Source organism: Hyaena hyaena, unplaced genomic scaffold, assembly GCF_003009895.1.
Source record: "Hyaena hyaena isolate Hyena2069 unplaced genomic scaffold, ASM300989v1 scaffold_1407, whole genome shotgun sequence".
NCBI classification, from domain to species: domain Eukaryota; kingdom Metazoa; phylum Chordata; class Mammalia; order Carnivora; family Hyaenidae; genus Hyaena; species Hyaena hyaena.
Genome location: NW_024082042.1, coordinates 174352 through 190502, shown reverse-complemented (window position 1 = coordinate 190502; position 16151 = coordinate 174352). Strand labels below are relative to the sequence as shown.

Here is a 16151-nt window from a genome sequence, read left to right as displayed (position 1 = left end):
GTTCAATGAGGAAAGTATAGCCTTTCAACAAATGGTACTGATACAAGTGGACAGCCACACGCAATAAATTGGACTTACATCTTTATACCCACCACATAGAAGAGTAAGTTAGAATGTACCATGGAGCTAAAACATAAGAGCTAAAACTATAAAAATTTTAGATGAAAATTTAGGAGAAAATCTTTGAGTAACTGAATAAGGCAAAGATTTTTTAGCTATGGGGCCAAAAGTGCAATCTATAAAAGATATAATAAATTGGGCTTCAAGATTCAAAATGTTTGCACTTCAAAGACACCATTAAAAACCAAGAAGGCAAACCACAGACTGACAGAAAGCATTTTCAAAACACCTGTCCAATAAAGGAGTTGTATCCAAAACATAAAAAGAACTTTTGAAACTCACTAAAAACACTATAACCCAATTTTGAAATGCAAAAAGGGTTTGATGAGACATTTCAGCAAAGCAAATATACAAATAGCTAATACATATATGTAAAGATAGTGTGATTAATCATTAATGAAATTCAAATCAAAACCATCATGAAATTCTATTTCACCTTCACAATAATGAATTTAATAAAAAAAAATATAGACAATAACAAATGTTAGCTCAGATATGGAAAAAGAGGAAACCTCATATGTTGCTGGTAAGAATGTAAAAGGCATGACCACTTTGGAAAATGACTTAAAAAAAGCATTTTCAAAACACCTGTCCAATAAAGGAGTTGTATCCAAAACATAAAAAGAACTTTTGAAACTCACTAACAAGTCTATAGATTAGTTATAAACCTTTCAAAATGCAAAAAGGATGTGAATAGACATCTGACCAAGCAAACATACAAATAGCTAATAAATTTATATAAAGACAATATCATTAATCATTAATGAAATTCAAATCAAAACCATAACGAAGCTCTATTTCATACCCACAATAATGCATTTAATCAAAAATATAGACAATAACAAATGTTAGCTCAGATACAGAGAAAGAGGAGCCCTCATATATGGCTGGTGGGAATGTAAAAGGCATGGCCACTTTGAAAAAGGGTGTGTCATTTCTTCAAGAGTTAAGCATCTATTTGCCATACAACTCATTACTTCCACTCCCAAGAAAAATGCAAATATATGTCCACACCAACACTTACACAGATACATTCACAGCAGCACTATATACAGTAGCAAAAAAGTGGAAACATCCCAAATGCCCACCAACTTGTAAATAAATTAAAACATGTTGTATTAATACAATATTAGCTTATTCAGCAATACAAGACTGAAATATTAATACATGCTTAATATGAATGAAATTCAGAAACATTATGCTATATGAAAGAAGTCACAAAAGACTACATTCTGTATCATTCCATTTATATGAAATATCCAGAAAAGGCAAATCTACAGAGACCAAAAGTAGATCAGCAGTTACCTAGGGCTGGGGATGTGAATGGAGATTTATGGTAAACAGACTGTGGTGATGGCTGTGTAACTTGGTAAATGTAGTAAAAATAACTTAAGATATACATTTTAAATGGTTAAAATTTTGGTATATAAATTATACTTTTTAAAAGTTGTTAAAAATAATCTTTCATGCTAATAACCACGAGTATCACAACAGCATAGAATACTATAAAGAAAAGCCTCCACTGGGCATAAAACATCTGTTTATTTGGATCATCAACCACCAAAATGATAAGCAATTAACATGAAATCTGAGGAAATAAAGAAGGTGGTAATTTCTTATCTCAAATGAGAATGGCAACATCATAAGCAGTTCTAAGTTAAAAGTGTCAAAGAGAAGACTTCTGCATAACGAAAATTCAAGTAATGAAAAACAAGGGGCTCGCCATAATGCCATCATTTACAACCTATGCTATTCAATCTTGTTTTTCTCCTTAACCTGCCTACACCACCTCAGGCTGTTGTGAGAACAGTGTAAGATGAATAAAAGAAAAGGATTATAATATAATTACTTGGTTATCCTGTTTCCAGATATCAAGGTGTTCTTGCACCTTGTTTTTGTCTTAAATTGAGGCTTAAGGCAGAAGAAGTCAAGCAGATGAATCCATCTAAGTTCAAACTTTTGAACTTTTGTAATAAAGTGTATTCATATCAGCTTTGGTCAAACAGGCCATACATTCTTGCCTTAAGAAAGCTTGAAGACCGTATTCCTCCTGGTAATTGTTTGTATAGCATCCCATAGCTCTTGCTTTGAAAACAATAAAATAGAGTTTTATGAATGGACATGTCAGGAGACAATATTTATTGGAGGTCCAATATTTGAAACAGCTAAGATGCACGAATGGCACTAAAAGTAAACAGTAAAATAACAATTAGAAAATAAACTTTAAGTGGAGAAAAAGAATATCCAATTACCTCTTGAGTGAAATGATATTCATTATACCTTCATGTCTGTATATTCAAATTAAATTGTGTTCTACATTTCAGGAGGTGAGAGGGAAAGGGCATTAACTCTCAAAGTAGCATCCATTTAATAGCAATGGAAGAGTAACATTGAGTAGTTAACATGACTTTGATCATGTAATATTCACTTTGTTGTTGTTTTTCAATTTATTCCTTCTCCTATTATTTAATTTGGTTTTTAAGACATTTTTTAAATTTGGGTGGCAAGAATAAACACTTTTTGTAAAGTGAACTTAATTTTCACTGATTACAGTGGTTAAGAAGACGAATGAGGCCAATTGGAGCTGTTCTTTTTTGGAAGAATGAATGGACCCGTCTTAGGGGCTTAGGCCCTGGGAAGACCCCTTTGGCTGTTATCAACAGCTCCTACCTTATCAACAAGTCATTCATTTGGTCAGGTTCACATGATGTCCTCAGGTCTCAGGCTCTGCAACTTTGAGTATAGAAAATGTTCTCTGAGTATGTATTATCAAATATGAACTAGATTCTACAAAGATTTTCTCATTTATTCCCCATTTACTGATGAGAAAGCAAAGGAATAAACTTGAGGTTACACACAGCTTGGCTTAGCACCCAATCTGACTATGGTGTTCAAGTTCTGGACCACTCCATCAGCCTGCCTAGTATGTCCTGTGGGCATCTTTCTTGTTTACAGGTTCACTACAAATACAGCTAAGTAATTAAACCTAAAAATGGTTTTCTAAAAAAAAAAAAAAAAAAAAAAAAGATTTAAAATGTAGCCACTCTTTTTCAACACAGTGCATATACTTAGCAACAAAAATATTTGAACAGCTCTATTTAATTAAAAAATCATCAACCCTGCAGAAACACACACACACACACACACACACACACACACTCAAAATATATCCATATGCTATTCTTATAATTTCTTATGTTACTTTTGGAGTAAAGTGTATTCATGAGTGAAATGCACCATTGGGTGATAAAACTACTTATTTCCACATTAACTTATTATTTTCCTCTTTTGGGGGGAAAATGATCAATGTAAGGGGATAATAATATCACAGACTCTCTACATGAACCGCAGTTTGGTTACTATAGTAACTCCAAAGAAGAAAAGAAACAAAAGAATGAGACTGAGACAGTTAATTCATATTCATACTTTTGCTGTGAAAATAAGCTTTAAAACTACACAGCATTAAAGAGAGTAATGAGTATGAATGGTGTTAAATATATAACTTTTTAATACAATTTTTATTTCAGGGTAGTTGACATACATATTACATTAGTTTCAGGTATACAACAACATAGTGATTTGACAAGTTTCTACATTATATTCTGCTGACTGCAAGTGTAGCTGCCATGACTCAGCAATTACACTACTAGGAATTTATCCAAAGGACACACTGATGCTGATTTGAAGGGGCACATGCACACCCAATGTTTAAAGCAGTGCTAGCAACAATAGCCAAATTATGGAAAGAGCCCAATGACCATCAACTGATGAATGGATAAAGAAGATGTGGTCTATATATACAATGGAGTGCTACTTGGCAATGAAAATAAATGTATACCTTCTGAGTTATTTCTCTGAGTCTCTGAGTCTGTAGTATAGATGTCATCTGTGGCTATAAAGTTCAGAGAACTTCATTGATATATCAAAATAATTGTATGAATTGAGTAAATCTATAATCAACTTACAAAAAGACAGACTTTTTTTCTTATTTATTTCTAATCAAGATTTACTAGGCTTTATGGTATCTAAGGATATGAGCAAGAAGCTGTTTATAAAATAAGCTTTCAGGGGCACCTGGATGGCTCAGTCAGTTAAGCATCTGACTTCAGCTCAGGTCATGATCTCACAGTTCATGAGTTCAAGCCCTGTGTCAGGCCCTGTTCTAACAGCTTGGAGCCTGGAGCCTGCTTAAGATTCTGTGTGTGTGTCTCTCTCTCTCTGCCTCTCCTCCATTCATGCTCTCTCTCTTTCTCAAAAATAAATAATAAAAATATTAAAGAAAATAAGCTTTTAAGGTAGCTTTATGAATTTACAGTACTATCTTTTAGCCTTTAATTCATGTTTCAATCCTACTTTGACCGGCCTTACTTGTTTTCATTTTTGACTTTTGTATTTCTTTCCATAGCTAAGAATAATTCAGACATATGTTCAATATCAAAATTCTACCATGGAAAAAAAGTTGAAGGGAGATATTTCCAGGTGACCGTAAAGGAGTTTTCTATTGATAATCTGACCTCCAGAGAGAAACTGTGCCCAGATTCATCACCAGTACAAGAGCTCAGTCCAACCCAAATCATACAAAGTCAATGAGTATTTAAATTAAATTTTTAAAAATTTTAACCTGGGCACAATTTGGTTGGCCAGTTAACTTTATAAAGAGCCAGATTTGGTAGCAAATGTTCAAAGAGACTAAATGAGTCAATCACCACAAAAAAATTAACATTTTGACATCCTTTACATTCTAGAATAATTAGCCTACAGTAAAACTGGCAGAAAAGTAAGTGAGAAGACTTCCCATTAACTTAGGGAACATGACACACATATATTTTTTCACTCCTCCTAATACCCCACTGAAATAACAATAAGGCATTAAAAGACATAACTCAATGAGGGTCAAAAACATGGAGTGAGAGGTGGAGAACAGCTAGCAATATATTTTTGAACTTGGCCAGTAGACAGAGGAGCAATAGGCAACCTGACACTGTAAAGGAAGCTGAAGATTAGGCACTTACATAAGAGTATGGGAAGACCATCAGTAAAAGCCAATTTATACTTGCAGAACACTGGGAAGACTTGGGACCTAGGGACACCAGAAAGGAGTAAGGCTTGTGGCTTGAAATGGAGAATAATTACATGTCTATAAATAGAATTAATTAGCCTCTCCCCCCATATGCCTCTGTCTGCTGCTTCCCCAGTCTTTGCAGGAAAACAGATAGCAAAATTCACCTCCTCAAGAGAACATTTTTGGGGACAGCACACAACGTGGAGGACCATGATGAGGTACGCTACTCAAAAGAGAGGAATTTAGGCAAAATGTTGAGGACTCAGTGTTGGGCCATTTCTATCAAGATTTCTGCCCTGGTCACTTTAAGAGTCTAGTGTAGGCAGTCAAGGAGAAGTTTATTTTAGGAAATGAAGGTATGATTACTGGGGTATCTGTGTGGATGCTTCCTGAGGAGGTTGGCATTTGAACTAGTAAAGTGAGTAAAGCAGACTTTCCTCCCCAGTTTGGGCAGGCATTGTCCAATACATTGAGGGCCTAAACAGAATGAAAAGAGAGAGGAAGGAAAAAGTTACTCTTTGCCAGACTTCTTGAGCTGAGACATTATTCTTCTGCCTTGAAATGGTATTTATACCACTGGCCTCCCTGCTCTCAGGCTTTGGGCTTGAACTGGAACTGTAGCATGGTTTTCTGGGGCCTTGGGTGACAGATCATGAGACTTCTTAGTCTCCATAATAACAGGAGTCAATTACTTACAATAGATAGACAGACAGACAAATAATATATCATTTCTCTCCTTCTCTCTTTTCTCTTTCTGCACGCGCGCGTGCACACATGCGCACACACACACACATGCACGCCCTTTTTTTTCTGGCGAACCCTGAGTAATGCAGACACTAAATAGCCCCTGTGATGAAGACTACTAATCATGACAAAATCTGTTTTCCTTTCTTACATGGCTGCCAAACCACAGGCTACATTTTCCATCTTCCCTTGTGGCTACAAGTGACCATGAGACTACAGTCTCACCAATAGACTAACAACAGAGGTGGCCAATTTAAAGCATATCTGGAAACGATCTGACAACCTTCTCATCAAAAGATGGAACCTCAGCTCCCTCCTTAGAGACTCTCTTGCACCCAACAGAATGTGGCAGAAGTGACTATACATGGATCCTAGGCTAGCTTAGGAAAAGCCATACACCTCCGGCCTATTTCTCTTTGGAAGTTTGCTTTAGGAGTCCTTAGCTATCATGTAAGACATCTGGCTGCTCTACAGCCTCAATACGGAGAGACCATGCACCCAGACCACATAGAGAAAGAGAAAGAGAAACTAGAGGCCCAGCTATTCCGACCCCAACCATGTGAGACTTTCCAGCCTGGGTGCCAGATATGTGAGTGAAGAGGCCTCCCACATGACTCAGGCCCTGCCACCCACCGACCGTAAGAGCATGAGACCCCAAGTGAGAACACCTCGCTGGACCATCAACCCCAGATGGGGGAGCCAACCTGATGACTGTTATTGTTTGAAACCATTATTTTGGATTCAAAAGAGAGGAATTTACGTGAAATGCTGGAGTAGGCTGTTGCACAGAACGAGAGAAATGAAACACACATGGGACTTCCATGTCACTTGTTGAAATCCCTTATTTGAGACTTCAGCTCTGTGCCCTTTTGATCAACTAGAACATAGAAATGCCTGTGATCTGGCCTGGATGGGCAGAAAAGGATAATATCCTTCCACAAAGCTGAAAACAAAACAAAACACATGGTTGAAGGACCACATGCTGCAGATCAATATGAACCACTAAGTTTATGAGACCTTCCTGTAAGAGAGACAGGAAGCTCTATCATTCTTAAGCCACTGTACTTGAGAGTATCTTTGTGACAACAGCTTTGCCTTCTCCTTAAATAATACCCATATTAGGCCTCAGAGTAAAGCCCTTTAGGATTGAGGGAGACAGCCTTCTGAGGAATCCATTCTTCAATAAAAAAGTCAACTCATCACTCAGAGAAGACTGGCAAGGAAGCCCCCAGCTGCGTCAAGTACACAGAATGCCCCATCAGGTTTTAGTGTTCCATTCTTAGGAAAGACTAAGGAGATAGATAATAATCAATAGACATTAAAATAAAGCTCCCTGCATCAGGGACCATGATCAAAAAACAAACACATGAATAAAAATAGAAGAAATTTAGAGGAATCCTAAATAGAACAAAGGATGAAAGGGGAAAAAAATTAAATTATTATTAACATTTTCTAAATGAAAAAAGACCCTGCATTTATTAAATAAGATGCACTAAAAATATAATCAGAGAAGAAGTAAGAGGTCTTAATTTCTTTTAACGTGATACTGAAATAAAAAAGTGTTCAAAGGAAAGGCTGAAAGATTAAATAGAATAATTTTTTTTAGGAATTAAAATAAAAATACAAACAAAAGAAAGCAAAAGAAAAAGTGGGGGGAATACCTGAAAATTGAAGATCAGCAAGAGGGCTGAAATATCTAAGGACTTTAAGGAGGGAGGAAAGCACATACAAAATAAATCTCAGAACTGTAGAACACGAGCACGTTAATTAAAATATCCTCCTAACATTTAGCACAATAAGGAGAAAATACCCCAAAGCACAAGATTCATAAAATTTCAGAACTTCCTGCATAAAAATAAGGTTCCAGAAAGAAAAAAACAAAAACAGGTAATGTACAAAAAAATGAGAACAGAATGACATCAAACTTTTTAGTAACCACACTGGAAACTAGAATACAGTGAGGCAAAACCTTCAAAAATTCTGAAGGAAAAGTGCTATTTAACCTTGAACTCCACACCCAAGTTACCAGACAAGTACATGCCAACTGTAGAAACCCTTTCAGACATGAAAAGCTACTTCATATATACCTTGTTTTAGGAGTTTTACAGGATAAGTTTGGCTGTTCTAGAAAATAAAAATATAAAGGCAAAGAAGAGAAACAAAACAGGGACCACAGGGTTCCAGATGAGAAAATGAAGGAACATTCCAAAGAAAACAACTGTGGAAAGATATGGAAAAATATCCCAAAGAAAAAATATGCTCATGAATTTAAATATTTTGATCTCACCATTTTGGAGTGGGGTCACAAAGAAGGAAAGTGGTAAGTAGGTGAGAGATACATCCTCCACTAACATAACAAAGAGTCAACAGGAAATCTAATATGTATAAACCAAGAACGGTCAATAATAAGCATATTACTTAGAAAAATGGAGGTGAACATTAGAATAAACAGAAAAAAGAGTTGTAAGTGGCTGCCTCTGTGAAAATGAATCAGGAAGTGACATGCAACCATATGTAATACATCATCATAAGAATTACAGCAACAGTTAAACTTCTAAATATGCATCTATTCCCCATCATAAAAACATATCTTCAAAATCTTTTTCCAGAGATGATCAGATAGGGTCCTGAAGCTAAGCAACAAGGAAATAGGAATCATTTATTTTCATAGTTAACTGATTCATAAGTTTGACTCTGGATTTTATTAATTTTAGATCCTCTCCTCAATATTTATTTCGAATTTTAGAATAAGATAAATCCTTATACTTTATATTTTTCCAGACTCATCACTTTTCAACCTTCTCAAATATACACAGAACACACACACAAACCCCAAAGATAGTTCCCCTCATTCTGAAAGTACTTCAGAATATTTCATGCAACAGTTATTTATGTTCTAGTTACCTGGAATATATTCATGAATAAAACTGGAAAATTCCCTGTCTTCAGGGAGTGCATTATAGTGTTATTTACAAACAAAAAGCAGAATAATTTATTTTATATTATTTAAATAATATAGACTTTCTCTGACTCATTGGGAACATTGCAAAATTAGTACCTGTGGCCTCCAAAGAAAAGTAATTAGAAATTTTAGTAGAGAGTCCCATTCCGTATATGTCTATGCCTCTTGATATCACAGAAATCACACCACTGAGAGCATATTATGCACATATCTCTAAGACAAATTGATATCCATAGAAGTAATTAAAATGATTTCAATTTAATAAACTTCCCAAAGGAAATATTTCATGGACATAGTAAAAAAAATTAGCTCTCTCCTAAGAACATTTTATTTTCTCTAGAATTCCTAAACTGTAAAAAAACATATATATGTAATTTTTTTCTTAAAGTACTTTCAGCACTGAAAACATTATTACTGAAGTTATAATTATATATTACCCTATGTAAGATCCTTTCTCCTTATGCCATATCATTTTCATAGTCCTTTTTATTTCCCCAAAAAGATTGACTCCAACTTATCTACTTAGTTCTTAGAATGTGTTTCATTATTCACACCCTTTTTGTTCACTGGGAAGGAGCTACTAAAATTAAATCTAAGGGTCTGTCATATAGAAACTTTTAGACCTAAAAAGTTACTGAAATTACTTTTGACCATTTATTAATAAAATATATTTAGCTGTCAAACCAGCTTCCCCTTTTTCGTGTGTTTAAGGAAAAATATGTAAAAGTTGGAGAATATAAACACAAAGATATTGTAAGCATTAAATGGTTACATAATAATGCTAAAAATAAGAGCTAACATTTATTGAGTCGGTATACCATAAACAGATATTTCAATATACTATTTTATCTAATGTTCAGAATAGCTCCATGAAGTATTTATCATCTTCATTTTTGGATGGATAGAGTGGAGAGAAGTTAAAGAACTTTTTCCTCTTTAGATACTTAGAATTTGAACGTGGGTCTGCCTGTATATGAAGCTCAAGCTCTTTCTAGTAGACTCAAAGGATCTCGCAGGATGACTTAAGGCTATTAAAAGAGCTTCTCACAAAGAGACAAAGGCGGCACTTTTTTTTCCCTCCTTTCATACATTATGATTCATAGCAAAACTTGTTTTCCAGTCTTTTTATAAACTCACTTGTAAAAAAAAAACATCTTTTGGAGTGATCTGGCACTAGATAGTGGTGATATCTTCACCAACTGTGAATATAAATGTCGCTGAATTGTAAACTTTAAAATGGTTACATTGGTAAAGTTCATATTTTGTGTATTTTACCACTACAATTTTTTTTTTTTACAAATAGTTTATTGTCAAATTAGTTTCCACATAACACTCAGTGCTCATCCCCAAAGTGCCCTCCTCTATGCCCATCCCTCCTCCCCCCCACATCCATCAGTCCTCAGTTTTTGTCAGCATTCAAGAGTCTCTCATGGTTTGCCTCTCTCCTTTTCCCCCACCATTTCCGCCCTTCTTCTCCCCCTTGTTCCTCCGTCAAGTTCCTCCTAATCCTCCTATACGTGCAAACATATGATATCTGTCCTTCTCTGCCTGACATTTCGCTCAGCATAACACCCTCAAGGTCCATCCATGTTGCTACACATGGCCAGATTTCATTGTTTCTCATTGCCATGTAGTATTCCATGGTATAGATAAACCACATCTTCTTGATCCATTCATCTGTTGATGGACACTTAGGCTCTTTCCATGTTTTAGCTATTGTGGAGAGTGCTGCTATGAACATTGGGGTACATGTGCTCCTATGCCTCAGCATTTCTGTATCCCTTGGGTAAATTCCTAGCAGTTACCACTACAATTTTTAATGTGATTTGGCCCAAAGGAAGCACAGGTGTATCTTCTACATAGACAAGATCACAAATTTCAAGGTCATCCCTTCATTTCTAAAGCTATACATTTAAATTCTACCTCTTTGCTAGTGACTTTCAAATTTATATCTTTGCCACAGACTTTCCTCTGAATTCAGACCCACACATCCCACTTCCTGGTCAGCATCTCCAATGAATTTCTAACGGGTTCAAAATGTAACATGTCCAATACCACCCTGCTAAAGGTCCCTCCATGCCAGCCTGGCTCATCTAGCTGTTCAGGGCAAAGCCTAGGTGCCACCACTGAATCTTTTCCTTCCCTACCCCCTCACATAAGTAAGTCATGATGTTTTACCATAAATCAATATTTCTCAATCAACAATGACACTATTGATACTTGGGGGCCTGGTCACTGTTGTGGGGGCCATCCTGTGTCTTCTACCCACAGCTATCAGTAACTCACCCCAGTTGTGACAACCAGAAACATCACCTGCTGTTCAATATCATTTCTGGTTGAAAAGGATGGCCTTAAATATATCCGAAACCCAATCTCTTCTCACCACCTTCACTGCCGTGACTTTAGATCAAGCTATTAGCATCATTCTTCACTACTTCTGCAGAAGCCTCCTAACTGGCCTCCCCGCTTCCACCGTTCTCAACTGACCACTCACAATGACTGTTCTAAAATTTCATTAAAATGAAGTCAGATCATGTCACCGCTCTCTCAAAACTCCCAGTGTCTTTCTTTGTCACCCAGAGCAAAAGTCAAATTGCATGTGACTTACAAGGACACACCTTATTTGGGTCCTGTTCCGTCTCTAACCCCATGCTCACTCTGTTCCAGCATGCTGGCCTCTTCTCTGATCTCTAGACGTGTCACACATGGTCCTGCCTCAGGGCCTTTTGCCTTTGCTGCTGCCTTTATCTGGAAAATTCTTTCACCCATGGCTGGCTCCCTTCTTCATTTAGGTCTTCATTCAAATTTGCCTCCTGAAGCACCTGGATGGCTCAGTCAGTTGTGTGACTTTGGCTCACGTCATGATCTTGCGGTTCACAAGTTCATGCACCAAGTCAGGCTCTGTGGTGACAGCTCAGACTCTGGATCTGGCTTCAGATTCTGTGTCTCCCTCTCAATCTGCCCCTCCCCTGCCCATGCTCTGTTTCTCAAAAATAAATAACCGTTATTTTTTTTTAATTCGCCTCCTTGTTGAGGCATCCCATAGCCCACCTGCTGATGATTTCTGCCTCTCACCTAATATTGCATATCCCTCTTTCATGCCTTCTCTTTCCTTCTAAACACTTACCATCTAATGTACTTTTTATTTAACTTCTTGCTCATGTTCATTACACCATTCCTTTGCCTGTTTTATTCTCAATTTACCTCCCATGCTTGTAACAGTGCCTGACACACAATAAGAACTCGACAAGAGTTTCTGCAATGAATGAAACTCTTAGCACCAATACTGAGAAATTTTTTGAAACCACTCATTACTACTGCTTCAGAAACCATGATATGTCCATCCCTACAAACCATGCAGACATGAATAGTTATATTTACTTAAAACAACAAGCAACATCACTCCTTATCTAGTACTCTCGCTGACACAATCCTTCCTTGGCATGGGTAGCAGATAGCTTAATATTAAATATCAATCAGAGGATTAGAGGATCTCATCACAATGATGACAGGCATTCAACAGCCTTGCTAGATCAATGACCCCCACAGCCTACAGCTCACCAGACTTTCTCTCAGTACAGAAATCCTTAGCAACATAATGTACCACTCACTTATTATTCATCAATCCATTGTCCAAAATAAGGAAACACTTAGAAATGCCTCCAGTTTGGATGAGGTTGACTAACAGCCAATCCATGGACTCAAGGGAAAACAACAGACACCAGCAAAAAGTTTAAATTGTGGATCCTACAATCCAAAGAGTTTCTAGGTTTCTAAAGTACATTTTTCTAGGTCTCTTGGGAAAGCTGTTCACATTTCAGAATACACTGGACCTGAGTTGTCAGATTTGATGACATACTCCAAAAATGCAACTAATGTCACCTGTAATACTTGTCCTTTAAAACCAAATTGAGGGGCGCCCGGGTGGCTTAGTCGGTTAAGCGTCCGACTTTCGCTCAGGTCATGATCTCGCGGTTCGTGGGTTCGAGCCCCGCGTCGGGCTCTGTGCTGACTGCCAGCTCAGAGCCTGGAGCCTGTTTCGGAGTCTGTGTCTCCCTCTCTCTCTGACCCTCCCCTGTTCACGCTGTCTCTCTCTATCCTAGAAATAAAATAAAAATATTAAAAAAAAAAATAAAACCAAATTGAAATATAATACACTCAGATGTAAGTAGATTAACAGATTCTAAGATGTTGAAGTTGCCTTTGAAGGTAATGACCCAGAATTGCTCTCGTGCACAATGACTCCTCAAAAATGATGTAGCTTACCTTTAAAATAATGTTGTATTCCTGTAACTATAATTTATAGTAGCAAAACACTAAAAACTGCTGAAATGCCAAGCAAGACACTGGATAAATAAACTATTAAATGAAACACAAAAGAACACTGTGTAACCATTAAAAGATGAAACTGTCCCACGTGCACTATTATGTCATGTTCCTCAAGACACCATTATGTGACAAAATCAAGCTGCAAAAAAGGGCGCATGGTATGATTCTGATTACAGGAAGCGAAGTGTGTGTACGTCTGTACATATATGTATGCATGGATTAGATATTTTCAGAACCACATTCTCCACCATTCTCCACTCTACTCCCTGCCCAGGAGGCTGGCCTGTATAGATAAGTCAGTGAGGTCCCTTGCCTCTTGACTTCTGGTTAGATTCAGGCAACGAGAGGCCAGGCAGGAGATGCGAGGGCAAGGGCCCTTCATTCCCTTTCCTCCTCCTCTCTGCAGGCTGGTTATATCCCTCTAAAGGCCACAGCATCTATCAGGCATCCTCTCCATGAAGTTTTCTCTCCAGATATCAGAAACCACTTCCTTTCCTTGCCTCTGCAGATCCAGAAGTCATAAAGATTGACACTAGCTCACGGGCACTCCGTAATTCTTTGTCGCTGCTCTTAAACAGTGTTCCCACTTTCCTACTTCTGTAAACAGTCCTTTTATTAAACTTCTCCCAATGACCTTCTTTGCATGTACCGTTCCTTTTTTGGCAGAACCTTTATAAATAATACTAGTGATTTTTTATGTGTGTATGCGTGTATCTTATGTGCTTTATATACACAAATATGAATAGAGAGGTACCTACATGTGCAAAGAAAATCTCTGAAGGATACATAAGAGATTAGGAAATGGGATACAAGGTCTGGACTTCTGCTCTTCATTTTGTAGCTTTTAATTTTTTTCTACTTTTAAATATCTGGTCATATACAAGTAATAAATTTATAATTTCAAAGCAAATCCAAACAGGAAATATATTTATTGCCACTTTGATAGCACATTAAAGAGGGAAAGAAGTAATAAATATCAGGGAAAATATGAGTGATGACAGAGAGCTTCATGTGAACAGTGCAATGTGTCTGATGGGAAGGCTTCCATCTCTGAAAGTGAAGTCTGACAGTTATCAGAGAATTCATCCACCGCAGCCTGGGTCTGTACACTCTTATTCCAATGACCTGCTTTTAGAAAAGCAGTCTTATTTTTAAAATTTATTTCCAAATAAGCCCTTTTTCTTCACACATCTCATCTGTGGTTCAGATTTGCTACTTTCCATCTTAATTGTACTTTTTTGAGAACTTTAGACAGAGTAGAGTCATATGAATGTGCTCATTTAGATTTGATAAAATGTTTAGCCTTTTGTGATTGGAATAAAATAGCCCCTTTCACAGAATTGCAAGACTGACTTTTAGACCTATTTCCAAAGCTTACTAAACCTACTCTGAGGTAAAAAAAAAAAAAAAAAAACAAATCACTAATGTAGTATTAGAGTCCACAATTATACTAATTTATAGGGGCTTTAGTGCAATTAAATTTCCTCCAGACTCTATCTCTAATGGAGCTGTTTTTTTTCTTTTTACTTAATATACTTTAAAGCACAATTTACCTTCATTTTTGCAAAGTCATTTAAATATTACAAATATCACTTTTGTACATATTTCCATGGTGACACAATACATTTGCAGTCTATTTAATTTATGACTGATGAAACTAAAATGAAAAGTCTTCAAGGGCCATATATCTTCTACAACATCACATTTTCCTATTCTAAGATATTAAGTGTATAAGTTATCTGTACTTGCAAGAATGGACTCTAGAAACAGTAATAAATATTTTAAATGATCTGATTATGAAAGTTTAAGAAAATTAAAATCTAGAGCAAAGAGACACATCAATGATACAAAGAGTCAAAATGTTTAGGGTTCATTATTTAAGATAATAAAACATTAGCCATTAAAACTAATTTAACAGGTCTTTTCTATACTCAAATTAAGGAAATTCTTAAAAAATAACATGAGTTATACACAAGGCTCCAAATTTCAAGTCAACTTATTCATAAACTTGTGTATAAGGTATCTGAGGATCTGAAAGCACATTAAGGAGACTATAGAATCACAAGTAATGAGCAAAAATGTTAGGACATTCTTCATGCTCCCAAATTAGACATACAGGATTTATGCTAGAAAATATTTAATAATAAATAGCTAACTAGTTGGTTAGCTGAAAGGAAGAAACATACAGAAGTGGTCAAAAGCATTTATAGCTGAGGATATCAGTTAAATTCAGATGTCATTTTTGCTACAATGTGCTGCACAATGATGGTATATTTGACAAAAAAGAAGCAGATGTAACTATGGAAATCATAACTTTAATTGACAACAACATAAAATTCAGAAGGATAACAAGGATCACGGGTATTTTATGCAGCAATTTTATGCAGAAATAAAAATTAAATGTAAGCTTTATTGTAAAAAAGAAGAATCTGTTTTTCCTCTCTGAATATTCTCTACTGTTCCACAAATAAGAACAAGGATGGAAAGAATAGCCTTCTCATTAATGAAAATGGGACAAAGGAACAGCCAGAACATTCCTACCTGGTTTCCAGATGAACTGATTATCCTTTTTGCCTTCCAAATGAGCTGCCTGGGACAGCAAGAGAGAAAGTAATAGAAACAGCTTCCTCATGCTCCTCCATAACCAGCAAGTGACAGCCAGATTACTCTTTGAAAACATTCTTCAGATTTTCAGCCTCTTGACTTTCCTATTCCTAAAAAAAAAAAAAAAAAAAATTAAGAAAAAAAAAACCAGATAAGTTTCTTTTTTGTAGAAATTATAAAAACTCACATTGACTGCTAGAACCTTAATCATGATGACATTACGAATTTCCCATTACCATAAAGCGAGTGCATACAATCAAACATTTTAAGATCAAAGGTTAATTAGCCATGCTTTCAATTCTTACCCATTAAAGAGACTATCAATTCTAG

The 16151-nt window shown here is 36.2% G+C and overlaps 1 protein-coding gene across 1 annotated transcript in view; it reads right to left on the bottom strand.

The window, feature by feature from the left end:
• Positions 1–15891, bottom strand: part of LOC120225443 (thrombospondin type-1 domain-containing protein 7B-like) — a gene marked incomplete at its 3' end in the record, with an annotated part of 160853 nt that extends 144962 nt beyond the window's left edge. The window contains exon 1 of the mRNA XM_039223642.1: positions 15759–15891. Within this exon, the coding sequence (XP_039079573.1) occupies positions 15759–15849 (91 nt within the window). The remainder of the gene's footprint in view (positions 1–15758) is intronic.
• Between the last annotated feature and the right edge of the window lie 260 nt (positions 15892–16151).